General features: G+C 40.3%; 1 protein-coding gene across 3 annotated transcripts; it reads right to left on the bottom strand.

Moving 5' to 3' along the window:
* Positions 1-19: 19 nt before the first annotated feature.
* Positions 20-20,977, bottom strand: AMPD1 (adenosine monophosphate deaminase 1). 3 transcript variants are annotated; one of them, XM_025994681.2, is made up of 16 exons: positions 20,882-20,918; positions 19,591-19,602; positions 15,882-16,062; positions 14,630-14,795; positions 11,659-11,824; positions 8,173-8,392; positions 7,378-7,507; positions 6,161-6,355; positions 5,745-5,876; positions 4,911-5,074; positions 3,071-3,197; positions 2,761-2,924; positions 1,978-2,098; positions 878-1,051; positions 545-655; positions 20-199 (listed from the first exon to the last, which is right to left on the bottom strand). In XM_025994681.2, exons 1-16 carry the CDS (start codon positions 20,901-20,903, stop codon positions 41-43), a joined length of 2,244 nt encoding a protein of 747 aa, XP_025850466.2. In that variant the 5' UTR covers positions 20,904-20,918; the 3' UTR covers positions 20-40. The 3 variants fall into 3 exon arrangements, with proteins under 3 accessions (XP_025850466.2, XP_072622917.1, XP_072622916.1); XM_072766816.1 differs by lacking the exon at positions 19,591-19,602 and having other exon boundaries at positions 20,882-20,977; XM_072766815.1 differs by lacking the exon at positions 20,882-20,918 and having other exon boundaries at positions 19,591-19,664.
* Between the last annotated feature and the right edge of the window lie 2,108 nt (positions 20,978-23,085).

The following is a 23,085-nucleotide window of genomic DNA, read 5'->3' as shown; positions in this document are numbered from 1 at the left end:
AAAGAAAATCTCACCCACATTATTACTTGGTTTATTTATTTTATTCTCCCGATTTAAGGCCTTCAGCAATTAAATTAAGTTCATAACACCAGGTTTCATAGCGATAGGCCATGCGGATTTGGGCAACATTTGTCTTCCGGATATCATTTCCCATAGGGCCTTCCTCAAGGTAATTGTTACCCAGAAACTTTGCTTTCTCCTGTAAGAGAAAAAAGGAAGCAGAATGATTGTTGTCCCTTTATCCTGATACAGACTATAATTACATCTTCTTCCTCCCCTATACTTCTTGCTGACAAAAGGAAAAAATAAAACATTAAGAGCACTCATCCAGTGCCTCAATGTGCAGGGTCTGCTGAGAAGTCAAGTGTATTTTCTTTGCCTTGCCAAAGGCACAGCCAGAGCAATAGAAGAATTCTTTCCAGTGTATCCATAGTAATGGCATATGATTTGTGGAATAATTTTTCTACATGTTCAGTACTGTCTTTTCAGTACTCAGTTACCAGATCCTGTATACAGAAGGGCAACCAGTCAAGGACAGGTCTACCTCATGAGAAATTCCACATTGCAGAACACTGTTTCTTGCCACTTCACACATATCACAGGTACTCAGCTTGAACACTTGTGCAGCAATGGCATATTCCTCCATTAGGGGCTCCTTGGATTGATATTTAAATGAGGCAAAAAAAAAAGAAAGAAAGAAAATGAATGAATGAATGAATGAATGAAAGAAAGAAAAGAACAAACATATATATTTTTAAATAGCATGCATCCGGCAGAAAAACTATAATGAAATCCCTTGATTTGACTTTAAAATTCTGGATGGGCAACAACAATCCCACCAAATATGCTTGTATTACTCAAGATTCCATATGTTTACCTTGGTGAAGTGGAATTGCATTGGGTCATCTGTCGACAGCGAGATCATTAATCCCTTCTGGAGGAAATCTAGAAAAGGATTTTTGGCATATTCTAGAAATAAGCTGTTGTTACTTAATGGCGACATAGCGATGGGAATCTGGGCTAAGAAAAACAAGTACTGTAACACAGGACTCTGAAAAGGAAAAGTGAAAAACAATATTTAAGGGTGTTGAAAAAGGGATACAAACTAGAAATGTTATTCCCTCAAGTTTTAGCTTTGAACGGAATGATCACATGTTCTTTAAATCCCTTAGTAAAGAAGAATAATAGTTTTTTAAAAATATAAACACTAGTTAGAATAAATTTATTTGGGATCATCAGCTTTCAGAAGCATTGGGTCAAACCAAATGTTTTTTTTTACTTGCCTAAGTTAGATGGTCTGTCTCAGGGAAAAGACTTCACCTTGAAACGTTTTTTTCTTTCTTTCTTTTTTTTTTTTTTAACTCAGAGCTTATTCAACCTTTATTTTTTATTTTTTTAATTTATTTTTTAAAGATTTTATTTATTTATTCATGAGAGACATAGAGAGAGAGAGGAAGAGACACAGGCAGAGGGAGAAGCAAGCTCCATGCAGGGAGCCCGATGTGGGACGCAATCCCGGGGCTCCAGGATCACGTCCTGGGGTGAAGGCGGCGCTAAATCCCTGAGACACCTGGGATGCCCTCAATCATTTTTTGCTTTTTGTTTTTTTTTCTCTATAAGAAAGTTCTGACTCTCAAAAGAGGCGTTTGAAAACATGCTATAACAAGAAATCTGGCAAAAACCAGTTTAAGGTAAGCCAAGTGCCTCTGAATTATCCCTTGTCAGAGTTCTAAAATGAAAATCCAAAGACCTGCATTAATTCATCTCTACCATTAACTCCTTAGGTAGTCTTGAGCAGCTCCTTTGACTTCTCTGGCCTCTCTGTAAAATGAACTGTACTTCATAAACTCAAAAATCTCTTTTGCTCTGCTTTGATTCTGGTGTTGATAATGACTTGTGACAAAATGATAAGGAAAAAAAATTACTCCTCTAGCTCCAATATGAAAGTTAATATTCGGAAGAGAGTCTCCAACTCACCTTTTTTAAATTCAGGCCATGAGAGATATTATCTGCTGTCATGAATGCTGTCATAAGATGGGTGATAGCCCCAGCTTCCCCACAGTGAGGTCGGAACAGGAATGTGTTCATGCCTCGTTCCCTAGGGAAAGGGAATTGGCATAGTAATCACAGGTGGCTGACTAGGACCTGGTAGCAATTCTGGGCATGGAGTGATTTACAAGAAAATCTGGTTGAAAAAAATTAACATTCTAAAAGGAAGTGGGGGTCTCTAAAGGATTCAGTAAAATGGACAATTCCAAATCATAATCTTAATTCTTCCTGAACACAGACTTATGAAAAAAGAGGCAGTGAAGGATATGAGGGTATGGAGGAAAGTCAAGATCTGATTACCTTCCGTTTCAGCAGGAAATTTACCAATATTACCATGTTCTCATTTCTCCTATTCACACTTTTGAGGGAGAAATGTTTCCAGAAAACCCCGTTATAACAGTCTTCTATTCCTTACCCAAGTTTATCAAGAAGGGTAATGTGTGGAGTTTTATAATTGTACGGTGATTAGTATTAGTTCCCAAATTTCCAAAGAAAAGGGACTGTGAAAGTTACTGACAGCTCCAAAATGTCCATTCCTGCTACTAAATAAAGAAACTGAACAAAAAAGACAAGGGAAAGAAGTGTCTGATTTGGGCCAGTCGGAAGCATCCCATCAGGACAGTGGGATGACCACCCAGGGCACCAATGTCTGAGCAAAGAGATGTGTCAAATAGAATCCTCTCCTTCCAGCTCCAGTTCTCGTCTACTTACTTTCTCAGGCTGTTGAGCACCACGATATTTGCATACATGTAGTAGGCATAGTAGGTGTAAGATGGATTCTTTTCCATTGTCCACTCCTGTGGCTTAGGGCTCTTGGAGGAAAACATGTGGCCACTGTGTTTGGATTCATCATCCACACTGTCAAATCCAGTAATCTGTCCAGAAAAGTGAGCCATGTAATGGGGTCAATCCAACTCCTCAAACAAGCTTTCAGCTCCCAAAGGCAGCAAAAATGAATCATAGCTAGGTGGGAATATGGGTTCATGCACAGCAATCGGAAGGCCTAATGGGTCATGCTTACATGCTTGAGGAAGACACTGAGGTTTGGATGAGCCTGGGGGTTGATGGTGGCCTCAAACACCGGCATGAAAACATTCTCCAGCATCTTTCCAAAGTGTGGAAGGAAATTCTTAGATCGAAACACATCACTAGAGGCAAGAATAAAGAGAATTTAGGAGAAAAATATTTTTCGTATTGATAGCCCCTGGATGAGGGAATCACAAGGCCAAATGCCATGTTCAGGAAAAGACTGTGTCCATTCTAGGTACACACTTCTTGGTTAGCCATAGGAGTGATTCAGTTTAGAATAGGCATAGAGATACAAATTTCTTGCTGTACCAGTTGTCCCCCTCTCTTCTACAGACTCTCTGTGGTAAAAATATTAACCTTCCCAGCTAAGTCCAGATAAAAAACGAAGAGTATAGGAACTATGTCACAGAAGATTCAGTGATTTATTTGTGGTGTGTAAGATGGTGAGCATGAACTAGTTATTAAGAACACTTCTGATGTGCTGAAGTCAGGGGCAATCTAAGAAACTAATACAACACTCAAATATATGCCATGCACTCTTTTAAGTGGCCAGAAATATTGGTGAATTAAATCTTCATAACAACTCAATACGTTAGGTACCATTATGACTTGATATGACCTCCACCCACACAAAGAATAGGCAGCAGCACCTGTAGACACAAACAAGCTTTGTTAAAGTGATTTAAAGCTTTGTTAAAGCCAGATGTGAGACTTGAATTCACCATCTAGAGATCAAGGGGCACTTGCTCTACTGATTGAGCCAGTCAGGCACCCCCATTTTAAAGATGATGAAACAAAGGCAGAGAGAGCTCCTGAAACTTGCCTAAGGTCACACAGCTAATAAGTAGTAGAACCAGGATTCGGATACAGCCAGCCTAGGTTCAGAGTCCATGCTCCTCACTACCACAACTACTGCCTCTCTGCTTTAATGATACTAGACAGGAAGTTCTACTCCAGTTAAAAAGTTACTTTTTTTGCCTAAAGAAACAGGAAAAAAATTCTTGCATTGCCAAGAAACATAGAACACAGAGGCAGGTGACCAGAAAATATATAAACCCTTAAGTTGGATAAAAGATCAATGACACTGAGCATCCCTGAGCCCCATGAGTAATTAGCAGGTGGTTATACCATTGATAAATACTCATTGGTTATGGGGATCTTGAACACTTGGGCATGAGACAATCAGCAGATGATAGTAGAGGTTCTGACACAAGAAGGCTACATCCCAGTCCAGAGAAGCATGGGAAAGAATGAACGGGATACCAAGAGGAAGACCAAGAGAAAGAAAAAATATAATAAAATGTACATAGTTCTTATCCTAGCTAAGTTTTAAATATTCTCACTAAGTTATTCTGTGCTCTGCCTAAGTCCTGTGTTTTATTTATTTTAAAATATTTTAAAAGACTTTAGTTATTTGAGAGCAAGAGAGAACCCAAACAGGGTGGAGGCAGAGGGAGAAGCAGACACCTTGCTGAGCAGGGAGCCTGATGTGGGGCTCGATCCTAGGACCCTGGATCATGACTTGAGCCAAAGATGGGGGCTTAACCGACTGAGCCACCCAGATGCCCAAGTCCTGTGTTTCAAAACCACAAAACCCAAAAACTTTCTGGTTAGAAAACTGAACTGAAATGATCTTCCTAACTCCTGTCTCTGGTCAAGAGTGCTGAACCCAGAGTGGACAAAAGCAGGCACCCAGGGCCCGGCAGCGAGTGCCGCTTTAACAAAGCTTGTTTGTGTCTACAGGTGCTGCTGCCTATTCTTTGTGTGGGTGGAGGAGGTGAGACAGGTGGGATGAAGTCAGGCTTTAGGGGCTCCAATGGGAAGGTACATACTAGATCCTGGGGACCTGGATCATCCATGTCATGTTGTGGCAGTAGATGCGGTTATGGACGAACCAAGTGGACAGTTTGTCCCACTCATCAGGACTGCGGCCGTAGATTGACAGGCGGGGCTCTGCGTGCTGGTACTTGGCCTCCAATAGGTCTGCACCTACTTCCTGCAAAGCCAAGAGAAGAGTCCAAAGCCAGGAATTCACACAAGTCCCTCAGGGATCTCAACCTGTGGGGTCTGGGGAGAGGAGGTAGATAATAAGGAGATCAGAGGATGTGTGAAAGGAAGTCAGAGGGAAACTATTCCACGTTAAGATCTAAGGAAATTGAGAGATGAAGGGAATCTAATCAGTGAGGGATTGATCAGACGTAATGGAGTCCAGAAAGTAAAAACGTCAGACAAAGGATGCTGAGGTATCCTATCCATGGCACTTGCAAAAGATGTTCAGTTGTTCTTATGCCTTCTATTTTCCGAAGCACACATCTCCCAAGCCCACCATGTCACTTCTGTGTCCTAGTGCTCGGGCTTTGAAGATGAGAGTGAATTCCGATCCCACCCCTTTCCAGGCTTACAACTCCCAGAGCCCAGAAGAGTCCTTAATCAGCCCAAGTCCACACCCTCAGCTTCTCTAGCCTAGGAACAGAAGTCTTTTAAAAATCATTACAGTGGGCATTTCCATTCTTATATTCATTTCTGTGATGCTTGGCCTCAGGGATAGCACACCTCCCCCTTCCTTTGTCTCCTACCTTTCCTTCCTTCCTTCTCTCCCTCCCTCCCTTCCTCCCCCTCCTCAAGAACCAGGCCAAGTACCAGAGATCTGGTTGGTTCCTCCTCACCTTGATGATAGTGGCAAAATATTCTCCATCAATATAATTGTCTGTCTTTAGATAGAGGTCTCTTAGCTCACTTGCTCCTACAGGATTGTATTTGTCATTGAACTTATCAAAACGCTGGAAGGTCTGGCGTCCCTGGATCGGAAAGCAAGTGTATCATTATCAGAGCTGCTAGGACATAGAGAGCTGGGGAATGGCCACAAGCAGCAGGGGCCTGGGAACAGGGCAAGGGGTTGGGCTCCAAGAATGGAGTCTGGGACATTTGACAATGAGTGAAGCTCAAAATTGTCTGTGGGTGCTTTCAGCCAGCATGGTCAGCCAACATGGTTAAGGAGGCTCTGAGAAGGGGGTAGTTTTTAGGAGAAAGGCATGTGGGGTATGGATATGAGCATGAAACTGGCATGATCTTTTCAACCTACAGCATGAACATCCAGAGAATCAACAGTCAGGTCATAGGGATGCATTTTTAATTTGGCAAAAAGTTCCTTCAGGGTCAGATTTTTCTCCTTCGTGCTGTGGACCACTCTGTCAGCATCAATGTGGTAAGATTTCTTAATAAAGCGCAGCAGATGTTTCTGGTTCATGCAAGCAGCTGCATGGATATGGGTGTCTACCTGCATGTACATTCAGAGAAAGAAAACCAGCAATCAGCCTTAGTTACCCTGCTCTGTTAGAGGCTATGGCGCCTGCAAACCCCACTAAGGCAGGAGAAAGGAATAAATAGTGGGGTGTGACCTGTCAGCTGGTGAAGGTGTCCCAGCAGATAAGAACCCATAGCACCTTTTTTTATGGTTGAGAGAATGTGACCGGTTAGGTGGATGTAATAGTAATACCCATTTCTCTTGGATATATCTGTACATCCAATTTACTCCCCACATTTGATCCACAGAAAATTCTTGAGGACGATTCTCCACCCGCAAAATGAAATAACTACCACCGCTGTCAGCCCCAAAGGGAGAAAGGATCGAAATGATGAAGCCATGGCCCGGTGGTGGCATTTAGGAGTTGAATATATTTATGATTGCAATTTTATAAGCTGGACAGTTGATAGATTACACAAGGTTATGCAGGTGGCTGAGCCATGATTTGGTCCCAAATATCTGCTTGTGTATGGTCTGTCCTCACTTGCAGTGACTTACATGCCCAGAACACATCTCGCAAGTATTTCTAAAGTTGATTAGTTTTCCATATCCTTAGCGCATTTGATTCTCATAGTCCTCGTGAGCTAGACTGAGCAGATATATTTCCCAACTTTACAAATGAGGAAACTGAAACTCAGAAATATTTCATCACTTCCCCCAATATCTTAGAGTCAGGAAGTAGAAGGAAAAGGACAAGAATAAAGATCTTCCAAATCCTAAAACAGCAGTTTTTGAGATTTCATTTGTTTTGTTATTTTTGTTGTTCACCATCATTGTAACTTTTTATGGCAAGAATGTAGCACACCTGTCTGTGTGGAAAACAGCAGAACTGGCATTTTAACCTTTTAGAATAATTCATCTGCTTTTGCTAAATCCACTGGACCTCTGGGAATCTTACAATTATTACAGAAAAACTATCTTTCTCGTCCCACTCAAGAACTAATTGGGTTCGTGTTTTTGCCCAGCAGGGACCTCTGAGCAGTGACAGTGTTTACCTTCCTGCAGTTATAAAAATCTCGGTGGGGGTTGTTCTTTAGCTCCTTTAACTCATCCATCTCGTTGAGCATCTGATGGACCTGGAACTTAGAGGAGAGGAACTTCAGGCGCCGGTGGGTGTAGGTCTTACTGTGAAAAATTAAATCATGTAACTCTGAAACATTCAGACACCGAAGGGAGATAGACACAACTTCAAACCATCACGACCCTTATGACCTACAGGAAATAATTATGGGAACAAACATTTCAGCTTGCAGCTAATCTCATTTGAAGAGTTCCTGGGGCTCAATCTTTTCATCAAAATTGGACAAAATAATGAGGGGGGGTTTGGGAAGGCATTGAAAAGCCAGGGGAGAAGGGTGCCTGGCTGGCTCAGTCAGAAGAACACGCAACTCTTGATCTCAGGGTCGTGAGTTTGAGCCCCACATTGAGTGTAGGGATTACTTAAATAATCATCATCATAATAAAAGGCCAGGCAAAAGAAAATATTGCTCAGGGCAGAGGGCCCTGGCTTTGGAGGTGGAGGATTTGGGCTTGAATCCTGGCTCAGCCAGCTGTGTAACTTTGGGCACATCACTTAATTCATCAAAGTTTCAGCTTATAAAACTCCAATTATAAAAATACCCGCCTCATAGAATCATGGTGAGGAGGGAGGAAATAATGTGCACGAACGCTTTAACATAGTGTTTGAACATAGTATATACTCATTCTTACTAGGAGTTGTAGTAGTGCTAGTGGTGGGGATGGGGGTAGTAGTGGTAGGAGGAGTAGTTCAGGCATCATTAAACACTTACACAGGTCCTTGGGCAATTAAAGCAAGTAAAAAATTCATGTCATCTAAGAAGGTGTCCAAATTTAGATAAGGAAGTGGCTTGGGCTCATCTTTGCTGGCTGCTGCTTCATTAAGATAGACATACACTATACCATCCTTCATTTTGAGATGATAACCGAGGTTTTCCGGGAGGTCATCTGTTCGGAAGGGGTCTTCTCCATTCTTCGTAGGAGGGGTAAAGACTTTTTCAATAGAACACAGAGTAATATATCAAGAAATATGATAAATGGCCACATAAAAAGAACCAAAATATGAAATGCTGTAAGAGCTCATTCGTTTGGAATCCTGTATGTCATAAGTTATAATTATCCAGTGCTAAGCTAGAGTTTATTTTTATATTATTTTCAAAGGTGACTAAATTAGTAGTGTAAAATAACTATAAGATTTTATGTAGTGTAAGAATGATTTTCCAGTTTTTTAGAAGTACTGTTCACATAATTCATATACAAATAATTCACTCACAAATAATTTTATTTATTAAAATAGGTTATCAAAGACTTCTTGTTTAGAACATTTTATTAGCTTATAATAATTGCATAGAAGTAAAATTCAAACTACAATTAAAAAGTAGAATTAAAAAGAAGAATTTTAATTAAGCCAACCTTCTCTGCAAGTCTTAATTTAGAGTGGTTATTTTTAATAGACTTTGTTTTTTAGAGCATTGTAGATTCATAGCAAAATTGAGCGCCAAGTACACAGTCCTAACCACCCCCACCCCAGGCACTGCCTTCCCCACTATCCATACCCTCCACCAGAGTGGTACATTTGTTACACACACTGACAGGTTCTAATTACCCAAAATCCATAGTTGACCTTAGAGTTCACTCTTGGGGTTGTATATGCTATGGGTTTTGACAAATGTATGACATGTATCTACTCTTTTTTTTTTATGATTGTATTTATTTATTCATAAGATACACAGAGAGAGAGGCAGAGACACAGGCAGAGGAAGAAGCAGGCTGCCTACGGGGACCCCGGGATCATGCACTGAGTCAAAAGGCAGATGCTCAACCACTGAGCCACCCAGGTGCCCCTGTATCCACTCTAATAGTATCATACAGAATAGTCTCACTATTCTCAATAGTCTCACTATTTTGTGCTCCACCTAGAGTGGTTTAAATGGAAATATAAAATAAATTCTTACCATAAGAATCATAGTTCTTATTATAACTATAACATGTTGCCCACCTTTTAAAGCACATACAATTTCTACCAAAGGAATGGAGATGGGATTTTGTGTAAATATCCCCTTCTTTCCAGTGCTAACAATTTCAGCCTAAGAAAGTCAAGAACAAATTTTATGTTGTCATGGCCTGTAATGCACTTAGCCTTTACTTTCAACAAGTATGTGCTCAAGGCATCGGAAAGTCTCCAGTTTGCAAGGGATAACTAACGGCCAGAATGGGAAAAATAGTATAGAAAGAAAAAGCCATGTATTTTCTATTCAAAACTGGGAGCTAAGGTACATGAAAGAAGTGAAACAATATGTTGCTGTGTCAAATCTTAATTTTCAAAACTTTACACTTAAACTTCCTAGAGAAGTAAAGCATAATTTATTAGAAACAGAGGCAAAACAGATATCCTACGTGTCGATATTATAGAAAATAGGGAAACTGGTTATACACGTTACCAAATTGGGTACATGTTTAATATGATTTTAATATTAAAAGGAATTATAGAGAAGAAGTTACAGAACTGGAAATCTTTAATGATAGAACAATCTGAAGGTCAGAAATACTTTAATATTTGCCTCCCTTGAAATTTCAATCCTAGAAGTATAATCTGAAAGATGTAAAGCAACTGCACAAAGATGTTTATACAAAGCTGTTTATTGTAGTCTTATTGGAAGTAAATTTTTAAAAGTTAGGAATCTAAATGCCTTAAAATGAGAATTGGTTAAACAAATTATAATACAGTGATACAATAGAAATCTGTGTAATTATTAAAACCTGATTATATAAGGTTTTATAATGTAAGCAGGAAGTAAAAAGTGAGGTTGTAAATAAAGTACTATGGAAAGTAAAAACATATAGTTTAGATTTATTCAGAGGTAAGAGGAAAGCAGGAAATGATAGGATCTGGGCTGTACATTGAAAGATGATGTTGTATCTGAATATTTGGACATATGGTGAAAAAACGCACTATTCCCCTTTTCGGGCATGGGGAATGCCATGACAACAGTCCAGGGGTGGGAAAGTTCTGAGCCAAATGGAGAACAGGAAATACTTCCAACCAGAACAGAGGTGGAGGAAGTAAGGTCAGTTTATAAATAGGTTTAGGGTGCAAGTCCAAAAATCAATAAATAAAATGGAGTTCGGAGGGCAGCTGATGGGAGGCCTTGACTGCCAGGGTAAAGACTGGACTTATTTTTGTGGGTAATGGGCAGCAATTAAGGTTTTTGTTAGGAGAAGGATACGCTCAGATCTGTGTTTTAATAACTGGCACTAAAGTGAAAATGAATCAAAAGGGAGTGAGATAAAATTTAACAGAGTAGGTCAGAAACGATGTAAATAATCTGGACAAGGTGAAATAGAGGCCTAAATCAGAGTTTGGGGAATAGCCAAGAGGGCACATTTTGAGAGAATTTATATGGAATTAATCATGTGATTATGCATGTGGGCAAGAGAGGCAATGGAGCCAAAGACTATTTTTAGACTTGATTATTTATGCAATAATCCCTCTTTATCTGTAGGATATATGTTCCAAGACCCCTCGTGGATGACTGAAACTGTGGATAGTACTGAACCCTGTATATACTATGCCCTTTCCTACATACACATATACCTATTAATGGGCTCCTGGTCTATCAACTTACTCATTTTTGTATAGATTAGGTACAGTAAGAGATTAACACCACCACCAAATAATAAAATAGAACTATTAGAACAATTTACTATAATACAAGTTAAGAGAATATGGTCTCAAAATATATATTTTTAAGATTTTGTTTCTTTTCAGAGATAGAGGGAGAGAGTGTGAGTGCAGGGAGGGACAGAGGGAGGAGAGAGAGAATCTCAAGCAAACTCCCTGCTGAACGTGGAGCCCAACATGGGACTCAATTTCATGACTCCTGAGATCATGACTTGAGCTAAAATCAAGAGTCAGATGATTAATCAGCTGAGCCACCCAGGTGCCTCTCTCAAAATATCTTATTGCCCCATACTCACCCTTCCTCTTATGACGATGCTAGGTGGTAAAATGCCTACATGAGATGAAGTGAGGTGCATGACATAGGCATTGTGAAGTGTTAGACCACTACTACTGACCTGACAATAAATCAGGAGGACCATCTGCTTATGGACCTTAGTTGACCTTGGGTAACTGAAACTGCAGAAAGCCAAACCATGGGTAAGGGGGAGGGGGCACTACCACAATCTAGGGGCATATTTGACATTTAGTAGTTAAATCTAAAGATCTATTTTATACACCTCATAAGAAAATTACTTACCTGGATAGAAGCTCTCATTTGTTACCCAAGCCTCACCCTCAATGTTCCGTAAGTACTTGGAAGGGGTTTTAGGGAACCTTTGAAATGACTTCTGCATATACTTCTCCCGTATACACAATGCCCTATATAGACCTTTGCAAACCACTTCAAAGTCTTCAACTGTCACCTGCCAAGAAAATGTCAGAGTATCAGAGTTGTTCCTGTGAAAATCCAAGAAGTGAGTGCAGTTTGTCTTTGGTAGGTCCTCACTCTCCTGGCTGTCGCTGCCCATGCCGAGCGTTGCCTGCCTACCCGGCTGCTTCCTACTTGACTTGGGCCCTGGGTCCTCCTCCAGGAGCAGGTCTTGAAGTTTGTCCAATTCTTCCATTTCCACTAAAACTCACCTGTTCTACAATTCTTTACAACAACTTGTCTTGTTTGGGGCTTTTGCCAGAAACCAATGATTATCTAGCAAATGTGATGAAAAGATCCCATTCTAACATAGAGAGTACTTTCTTCCTTCTAGGTAGTATCTGGATGTTTTACGTATGGGCTTCTGAAGACAATATTTCAACTGAAAGATGATGATATGACTCTAATTTGAGAATTCAAACTACTTTTTGGGCAATGAGGGCAATATTCAGGGATGAATAAAGTATCACACATCCCTCCAACCCTGTCATGCCCTGCCTTCTGTAGCTATTGATGGATCAGAGCATCATCTATTCTTTTGGATGGTTTTAAACTTTTTAAAAAATATTTATTTATTTATTTATTTATTTATTTATTTAGGAGAGAGTGGGGAGGGGCAGAGGGAAAGGAAGAGAGAATCTTTAAGCAGATTCCCCGCTGAGCACAGAAGCTGACATGGGGCTTGCTCCCAGGACACTGATATCAGGACCTGAGCCAAAACCAAGAGTCAGACGCTTAACCAACTTCACTACTCAGCCACCCCTCTTCCAGATGGTTTAATTTTTTAAAAAATTTTTAAAAAGATTTATTTATTTATGATAGAGAGAGAGGCAGAGACACAGGAGGAGGGAGAAGCAGGTTCCATGCCGGGAGCCTGACGCGGGACTCGATCCCGGGACTCCAGGATCGTGCCCTAGGCCAAAGGCAGGCACTAAACTGCTGAGCCACCCAGGGATCCCCTCCAGATGGTTTTAAGGAGATTTTTATAAGCAGCTAAAAATAGCAAGATTCTAGAGTAACATTTTCTTAGAATTGCTGGAAATTTCCTAAACTGGCATCTCCCATGCCTCATCCCCAACTCCTGGCTGGGCCTGGCATGCCCAAGGAATCCTAACTTGAAATCATTGAATGCTCATCATCAGAGCCCAAAGACCTTCTGGGACCAATATAAGCGTGTTCCCAGTGTTTGAGGTCCAGATATTTATCCTAATCAGTTGAACTCTTTAAAGGCCTGCTGACCTTGGCCAAGAGAGTCTGGCACAGGTGCTAGAGTTAGAGTTCTGCTTTCAATGTGGCATGCATTTTCCTTTGCCATGTAATGGACCACCAATCTATCTTTTCCAGAATAAGAGCTGGATCTTATTCACCTAGGTGTCTTCGGCACTTAGCACACAATGCCTAGCGCAGGGTAGGTGCTCGATAAGACCTGGTTAAATGGAATCATTTGATTATCAGGGATTAATGGCTTTGGAAACTTAGTTCTGATCCCTCTGCCTCTCTGTTCAATTACAAGGGAGAAGACCTATGCAGCACAGGCTATAGTGTGGTAGAGTGTTGCTCATCAGTTCAGTCACATTCAGCCAACAGGTATAGCAACACATCGGTTCTTCAAAGACTCCAGGCCAGGTTTCAGGTGCCCTCCAGCTTTCAGAGGAGAAGCAGCTACTCCCTGATTTCTGTAAACCTTGTCCTTCCAACCTTCTTCTTTCTTTTCATTTTTTTTTCTATCAAGCACAGAGGTACCTGTTTGTCTCTTCATCTTTATGTTTTTTTTTTAAACTCCAGAGTTCTCCAAACTTTGTTTTCCCTGTCTCTTTATTAAACATCTCCTTTCAGTTATTTACCATAGAAAACACCTGTCATATACAGAGCACCCATGTTATCATACAGAAAGTGAACAAACAAGAATCATGTTCATTTCCCTGCTCCGTCACTTTTCAGTATCTTGGGACTGATCCAAAGTGGGTCAGTTACATGAGAAGGGGGCTTAGGACTGGTCATTAAAACTATATTTGGAGCAGAGACTGATAGCTAACCATCAGTTTCACCAATATGATGCTGATTCTGCAAGTCCATGTGGCAGAGATTTATTAATTGCCAACTGTTCTGGATAGGACAGGCAGGTCAAGTTATTTGTGACATGAGTTTACTATCCCTGTGGCATAACTCAAGTCTATTCCAGGCAATCATCTACTGTGTAAGCATATGCAATGAAATCGGAGATGACCATTGGTCAAAACAAAAACAAAACAAAAACAAAACAAAAAACAAAACAATAGCCCAGTTAGAGTATTCTAGATTCTCTCTCATCTTCCTTCTTTTCTCGGAGCTCTCCACTCTTCTTGTCTCATCTCCCTGTATTTCTTCCAATCTGTTTTCATTGATTGGTTTATGCTACCAGCAGCCCTTCTCTTTATACTAGGGCCCATCTTTTCCCAAGAGCCCTCTGTGCCTCCCAAGGCTCACTCTCTGTCTTTGTGATATCTTCAGTGAGACTAGTCCACCAGTTGTTCACATTGCCTCCTGTGCCAGAATTTGTCTAGTGTATTATGTAACACACACTGCATTTTACCACATATTCTCCATGTGGTTGGTAAATGAGCAAATGAGATAAGGAGGGTAAATTATGTAAAACAAATATCAGTTATAGCTTATTGGTATTGAGAGGCAATTAGGAAGTAAAACTAAGGACAAGTTAGTTCTCGCCTTCCTCAGTAGGAAGGGGAGAAAGGGAAGGAAGCTGAAACAATCCAGCTGTGTCTTCCCAGCAGCTGTATCTGAGAGGCAAGGATCAACTCACCCCCGAGGCATAATCACCAGTGATCTGCACTCTCTGGAAATCAGGCACAGTCTGGTAGGTTGGAGATGAAGAAATGTATTCATCGATGTGGAACAGTTTGGTGGAAGACGCTTCACTTTGTGGAATGGACAAATTAACGGTCTTTCGTCCTTTGAAACGCCTTTTTCTGGGTTTGAAATGCAAAAACAAGAGGATTTAACTTTGTCCTCCTTGGGAGTTTCATTGTAATAGATTGATGTTTCACTTTCCAATTTCATTTTGGGGACAAAATGTGAAAATTAAAATGTCAGTGGGGTGTCAGAAACAGGATCCAGCCATATGGGAAGAGGTATCTATATGACTATTCCCTTCTTCCTGGTACCCCTTGGAACAGTGGGCCTTCGGGAACATGCTAGAAGGCTTTCAGGATGATCTTGTTCTTCACAGGCAATCTGCTCTTAGCAGATGGGCAGACTGGGCACCACCATTAGGATAGGCTATGTCAGTTACCACCTGTGTCATTCTGTGTTTATTCCTAAATTCTGTGAGCCTCAGTTGCCTCGTTTGAAAAAATAGTGTAATAATGCCTACCTTCTAAGAACTTGGTGAGATTTAGTGTGTGGAACTTATAAGTTGCTTAATTAGTATTACTTCCTCAGATCAACAAGTATTTATTGAGTTTCTGCTTTGACCCAAGACTTTAGTTAGGTCATATGGGGCATGCCCAAGAAGGTGGATTGTTGTTCTTTCCTTAAAGACATAAAAGCAAAGGATGGCCAGGGCAGGAGGGCAGAAATGAGGGTTCTATCGCCTGGAGGGTGTCAGACTGGTTGGAGGGCAATATTCATATCCGACAGCACAATGCTAAGTTTGGCTTAAACCGAATTCTGAAGATGAGGCTCTTGAGTTCTGGTTTCTATACCTGTTGTGTGTAAACTGAGTGTCTGCCCAGCCGCCATCGGCACATTGTGGTTTGGAACAATTGCATAAGAGCTCATGTCCTCTTGCTTAGGTAGAGAGGGAGGTTTCAACGAAAGGAAGATGGATGATGAGCACAAAAGGTCTACTGTCTTCTTTGTAGTCATTGTTAACCTTGTCATAGCTTATACAGGGCTGGGGGTGTGGGTGGGTATTGGGGAGAGTGAGGAGGAGTTTTTAGCTCTAGCAGAGGTTCTCCTCCATATTGAATCGTCATTCAGACAGACTGAACCCTCTGCCCTGACATTTCCCCTTCCGGTGTCTCAATGTCCCAACAAGCCCCTCTACTGCTTACCTCCTGCCTTCTACAGAGGTGGACATGGCCTCCAGGTGGAATATGTGTTCTCGCATCTCATGATGAGAAATTGGGCAGACTTCATCCACATCAAAGGGGGAAATCTCATGCCGGCCTCCCTCATCTTTGACTTCAGAGGCAAACACTTTTTCAGCAAAGCTGCGTAATGTGTCATCAATTTCTAAAAGAAGTTTTCACGGATTAGCATGTAAGCCCTTTGTCAGAAATCGTCAGAAAGCTCCTGCTGTGTGTAAGGCACAGTGTTAACGACCGCCCTGGGAGTGTGGGTCTCCTATATTCTAACTAGTGTCTCAGAAACATGTTGGAGCTCAATGCCTGCTCTCTCTTTAGAGGTTTCTGGGCGAATAGCTTGGAAATCCATTCTCAGAGACACAGGGCAGATTCTTATAGCACATCTCAAGAGGTCCTAAAGATGGGATTGGCTTCTTGTGGGACTAGCACTTAATATAAGATCACCTGCCTCTGGCAGGGCTAAATCTGACTTCATAGTAACCACGCAACATAGTCCTTCTCATCAGATTGGCAGAGTCTGATGGTTGTGAAGATGTGAATAGGATTGTCAGTCCTTGGAGTTTTTCTTCATAAATAGAATCAGGGAAGTAGGTAGTTCTGAGAAATAAATGTGTCCTTTGGGTCTTTCTTCCCCATAGAACACATACTGTGTTTCTCTCACACATAATTTCAAATCCTGACAACTTGATGATATGCTGGTATGTGCGGAAATGGAGGCTCAGAAATTTACTACTCAGATCCATTTCTTGTGGACACATAGCCCTTAGAAAGCCAATTTTACTTTTATATGCCTTAGTTTTCCATCCCTTTTAAAAAATTATTCATTTATTTTAAGTAATCTCTACACTCAACTGTGGGACTCGACCTCACAACCCTGAGATCAAGAGTTGCAAGCTCTTCCAACTGAGGTGCCATTCTTAGAATGGGTGGAGGAGTGACCTTTAGTGTGGCAACGACTAGCCCCAAGACTCTCAAGATGTACTAGTTTCAGTACTTAGGGTCATGATGGCCATCAAGTATCTGCTCTTCTGTTAGGTTCCACTGCATTTTTCACATACCCAGTTGTTTTCATCTGAATAGTCATTACCTCTAATACTTAAAAATCTCTTGACATTTTCAGAAAAGAGCCAGTAGCAAATAATGAGGATGGCAAACAGCTATCTATTTGAAACAACAGAGGATGGAACATTCTTCATAAGATGACAAAGCAAACTGCATGCAAAAAGAAAGATCCCTTCACTTCCGCCCCATTAATATCTATACAGATTTCCAAAGTGCCACATTTTCAATTTTAACCAAGTGTGATATGCTCAAGTCCCTGTTCTGCACTTACCAACACCTTTGTCTTCCTCTGTCTTAGTTTCCTTATCTGTTAAGTGGTAATACTAATACCTACAAAACCTCACTCATAGGCTGTTGCAATGTACATGAAAATGCTTTACAGAGAAAAAAGCACCAGCTCAAACTGAATAGTGCGATTTGATAGCATTGGTCAGACAGATATTTGGGATTAGCTTTGGGCCATTAAGGAAAGGATAAATGATATGATTTAGTGTAGGCTGAAGCATACATTGGAAATGATAGCAATTGATTCATAACTTCACCAACACTGTCGAATCAGACTGCTTTCAAAACCTGACTTGTCACAGGAGAATAACAGAAATCCACTATACTGGCTGAACTTCATGCATCTATTTGCCTCATTAAACTCAAGCACTGCCTGAAGCTGAAAATCATCTTTGGATGCTATGGAGTGGTTCTTTGATAAGTACCACAATCCACAAAGGACCAAATAGAACCCCACGTAGATACATTTGATAGCCTGAGAATGCCTCCCAATCCCACTACTAACTGATCCCCAGAAATTAATATCACTTGTCCATGAGAATCACAAGCAAGCACATGCACCTCAAGGATGAATGGCAAGCAGAAGTCAGAGGAGGCTTCATGCACCATGAAACGCAAATAAAATTAGGCTAGTTGGTTATGATGATGATGAGGAGGATGAGGATGAGGATGAGGATGAGGATGAGGATGAGGATGAGAACACAACTGGCTTGTCATAGTGGGTCTGTGGTAATGCTGTTGGAAGTCTCAGGGACAGTAGGGAAATGGATGCCCAGAAACCAAATCCTACTTGCTTGAGATCTGGCTCTTCTGGAACAAGAAGTAATTACCTAAGACTGCACATATTCATTTGTTTCATATTTTTAAACATTACTATTTTTACTAAGGTTGCATCTCCCTAGGCCACTATACACAGTTGAAAACTAGAAACTCTTCTCTCAAGAAGTGGTTTACATGATGCCCCCAAATTATATGGTTGACGTTTCCTTCCACTGAATCAACCAGTTGTTTGGACTTCATGAAACCACAGCTGAAATTTGACTCCTAATTCATGAATTCTGCCTTTCAGAAATATTTCAGGGAGTGGTGATGACTGTGGGAAGGAAAGAGTGAAACTGGTATTTCCAAGATGAGTAGATAAGATCTGATGACAATCTGAATTCATGGGATAATAAAGGAGAGATGACTCCCTTGGGTCTGTATAGATAGATAATTGTTGAATTCTTTTTTGAACATATTGCATTTGAGAGAATGGAACATCTAAGCGGAAATGTCTTGAGGATAGGACATCTAGATTTACATATGGAAAGATAGAGCCAGAACACTAAACGAGGAGTGAGAAAACGTGCCTGTGGTGGCTGTGTGATCTTGGGCAAACCACATAATCACAGGGTGCCTTGATGTTCATCATCATAACAGGAGAATGCTAATAATAATAATGTCAACTTCAGAGAACTGTTATAAAAATTAAACAAGAAATACTGTAAAAACGACACAGTACTATTAAGAAGTTGGGAATTATTATTACCAACATGGGAAGTGCAAGTTTCTTGAGAAAAGAAGTATCATGCTTGCCTCTTCACTCAGCAAATCCAGAAAAGCATGCTTATTTCCCAGCAGTGCTTTAGGGGTGTGGGAAAGACAGGTCGTAGGTGTTTTGTCTGCTACATCTCATCTCAGAGAGGAATTCCAAGGCAGACCTACTTATCCGTTAGCTAAAGGATGGAGGGGAACATAGAGTTATGATTTTATCTAAAGCAAGATTTTATCTGGTCACAAAAATTGACCATGAAATGTTTTGCCTTGGAGCTGAGGATTTCCTAAGGCAATATCCAATAGACCCCCTTGGCTAATCTATATCTAAAGAAGAACATCATTTTATTTTAAAACATCAAACGAATACCCCATGAAGTTCTCTTTAAAAAATGGTTTTTTTTTGGGGGGGGGAGTACAGAAAATCTGTGAGTTCATTTGCTATTCTATGTAATATCTATGGTCACTATTAATCTTTTTCTTTTTAAATGATTTTATTTATTTGAGAGAGAGAGAGCATAAGCAGGGGGAGGGGCAGAGGGAGAAGCAGACTCCCCGCTGAGCAGGGAGCCTTATGCCCAGGGCTCTATCCCAGGATCATGACCTGAGTCCAAGGCAGATGCTTAACCGACTGAGCCACCCAGGCACCCCAGTCATTATTAATCTTTGTTGGCTTTCAATGGTATCATTTAATAAACACTGCTGAAAAATACTCATGTTTCTGAATTAATGAATAGTATCATTTTTTAAATAGATACTTTGGCAAATAGCAGGAAAAATAGTCCAACATACTCACGTTTTTCTTTAGCTGTATAAAGTAAAATAAAACAAGGTAAAAAATATAAACAATCTTCAGAAGTCATAGTGGCTGTTAATCAGTGCTTTGGAATAGAAACATATAGACTGGTACAAGAAAAGGGTGTGATGGAGTGTGTTATCATAGCTCATTTTTCCACTCACCTACAGTTTGCTGCCATAAAATAATCTTAGGAGTATGGCCATAACACTCCCTTTCACTTCTTTCCCTTTCTATGTGGTTTTTTAAATTTATGTTTATAATCTTAAAGAGGTACTCTTTGTAATATGTGATTTTAAAGAAATCTGATCTAGAGAAATGGATACTCTTACAATGCTGGTTGCAGGTAAACTAAAATAGCCCATTTGGTAAACAACTTAGTAACACCTACTAAACAGCCATTACTGAGAATCTATCCTACTGATTTTCATCATTAAAAAAGGAAAAAGCTTTAGGTGCAAATATTGTTCTCAAAGTATAATTATACTTACCCAAACTGTAAAGGACCTAAGGGATTAGTTAAGAAAACTAGATTATTACACAGCCATTCACAATGGTGTTTAGGAAGAGTTTAAAATACCATGGTAAAATATTAAGTCATAATGGTAAGCCAAAAAACAAAAGGCAAGATATAAAGTGACATATATAGTATAATCACAACAATGTTTTTAAACATACATTAAGTTTGCATAGAAAATAGATTGACATGTGAAAAGTGGTATCTTTGGATGATGGGACTGTAATTGTTTTTTTCTTACTACTACTTTCCTAGATTTCCCACTTTCTCTACATGAGTGTTATTACTTTTATTTTCAGTGTAATTTCTCTTTCGTATTTCACAGGAGACATGTATTTCTTTCATAATGAAAAAGACATGATTAGTCTAAAAAATTACTATGCGTACAAACCTGGATCATGATTGGGTTAATATTTCCACTATGCTCATGGTTGTCAACTAATCCTATAGCTACAGATGTTGTACGGGACCCTTCGCAGAACAGTGACTGGCACAGGCTTTGTTTAGACGAGCAGAATAGATTTTAAATATCTTCCACAGTTTTCAAACTGGGATCATCAAAAATGCTACCACATGACACAGTTTTAGGAAATTGCCTCCCTTGCAGAACTAAAAAGAAAAAAAAATCCTTGAAAATCATGTCATGCTTCCTCCTGAAAAGTATTATCAAAGCTACTCTGATCCTAAATAAAGGATCGTCAAGGCTGTCAAGATACTTAAAGGAATGGTTGCATTTAAAAGAATTGAGCTCTCCAAACACTTTTGCACACCTACCTGGAAGTTTCAACAGAGGCATTGTTGCCAGGGTCCTTGATTCTAGGATAGCACAGTAGGAAGGAGGAGAGAGGAGGCTGTGGGGATGACTGCCTGACTATAAAATACCCTGACAGTCATTTTATGATTTTGCTTTGCACCTGTAATCTGACCCTTCTCTGCTAAAAAGAGAGAGATGAGTTTCAGTCCTATTTATAGCTTTAGGCAATTGACAGTGAAAAACAGGTGAAGCCTCCAGTCTTTACTCAGGGATTTCAGAGAAGATATGTGCTCAGTCAGGAACTGCTCTTCATTACTTTCTAAATCTTCCTACAGACTGGATTCTCCTCAAGTGTAGTTTTCTTGCATGATCTCACCACTGATGATTATTTTTCACCACCCCCCGCCTCCCGCCCCATGAAATACAGTGAAGTCTTCCAGGCTCTGAATGTCAAAGCCCTCAAAATTTCAGTCATGAGAAAAGCTTTCTGTGGTTGATGAATATGCTAGTGTATTCATTGAGTTCTCAGCTCACACACATACGTACACACACACACATACGCACGCATGCACACACTTTCATTAGAGATACCCTATATTTAACAAAAATTCACCCAACAGAATTTATTCAATAAATTAGGTAGTAAACTTACTTCAAATCTTAAAGAAAAGTCAACTGCAATCTGGAGTGCAGTTACTTCTACTCTGTATATTGTTACAAAAGGACTAATTTCTTTCTTTTAAGGATGCATTTTATAGTACATAGAGTATTTTCCAGACATAATCTATTTGATCTTAATGACAATCTTGGAAGTACTTTGTCCCTGCTTCCCAAAATGAGAAAACTGAGGCTCAGAGAAGTGAAGTGACCTTCCCAGAACCATTCTGCTCATAAATGGCAAAGCTGATGCTCTCTGGACCAAAATATCATGATCTTTCCACAATAATATATAGTCTTTGCTATGGCTAATTATAGCAAAGTGATAATTACTGCCAGGTAAAAAGATGTATTTATTTATTTGAGGGGGAGGGGCAGAGGGAGAGAGCAACCCAAGCTGACTCCCCACTGAGCACAGAGCAGAGGAGATGGATCTCACGACCCTGAGATCATGACCTGAGCCAAAACCAAGAGTTGGATGCCCAACCAACTGCACCACCCAGGCACCTCTGTGACAGTTTTTATTAAAGACAGTAGTAAAGGGGATCCCTGGGTGGCTCAGCGGTTTGGCACCTGCCTTCGGCCCAGGGCGTGATCCTGGAGTCCCAGGATCCAGTCCCGCATCAGGCTTCCAGCATGGAGCTTCTCCTCTGTCTGTGTCTCTGCCTCTCTCTCTCTCTCTCTGTGTGTGTGTGTGTCTCTCATGAATAAATAAAATCTTAAAAAAAAAAGACAGTAGCAAAGATTGGAACTTCAGATTTGAAATAGACTGAATGGACATAGACTGGGTGATTTTTCTACTAGTATTTCCTATTAAAAATTGGGACAAGCCTCTCTGTTGGCAAAACTGAATTGTTGCCCACCTTTATGGTAATCATCTCCTTTTAACTGACGACATCAGAACATATTACAATGCTGTTACTGAACCAAAACATTTTTTCATCCTTTTCCAATTTGGGGGGCGATATTTCCACCTGGATTTCCCAGTGGTATCTACTAATTGATATATCCAAACCAAACATTTCCTTCCCCAATCTCATGTCTCCTTAGTGATTTTTATCTTTATATGTTACCCTCCAATTTTCCCATTTCCTTTCTGGTTGTCTATGCAAAAGTCATTTTCCCTTTTTTTTCTTATTGATAAAACCTTCTTTGGTTTAGACACTAAGGTACTCAGCAAAACTGTATTTGCTAAACTTCCATGCAACTAGAGGTGGCCACATAGCACAGTCTGGCCAATGGGATATAAACAGAATTGCTGCGTGGCATGTCTAAAAACGTTCTTTTAAAAGAGGTCAGCTTAGCTGGCATATGTTCTGCCTTTTGTCCTTTTGCTTCTTCTTCCTGTCTGAAATTTTAAAAATTGGTGTGGGTGCAAATCAATCATTGTTGTAGTACAAATGACAAACAGGACAAAGGCCAGATGTAAAGAATGCCTGAGTATAAAGAAAGAGCCAGAGTCCCTGATGACACCCAGAAGTCACCATATTAACTCCGGACAACACACCTGCAGACTTCCTAATACAGTTAATCCTCAGACAGTGCTGGAGTCAGGGGTACTGATAGC

This window comes from Vulpes vulpes, chromosome 8, assembly GCF_048418805.1.
Source record: "Vulpes vulpes isolate BD-2025 chromosome 8, VulVul3, whole genome shotgun sequence".
In the NCBI taxonomy this organism is placed as follows: domain Eukaryota; kingdom Metazoa; phylum Chordata; class Mammalia; order Carnivora; family Canidae; genus Vulpes; species Vulpes vulpes.
This window is presented reverse-complemented; position numbering and strand designations above follow the sequence as displayed.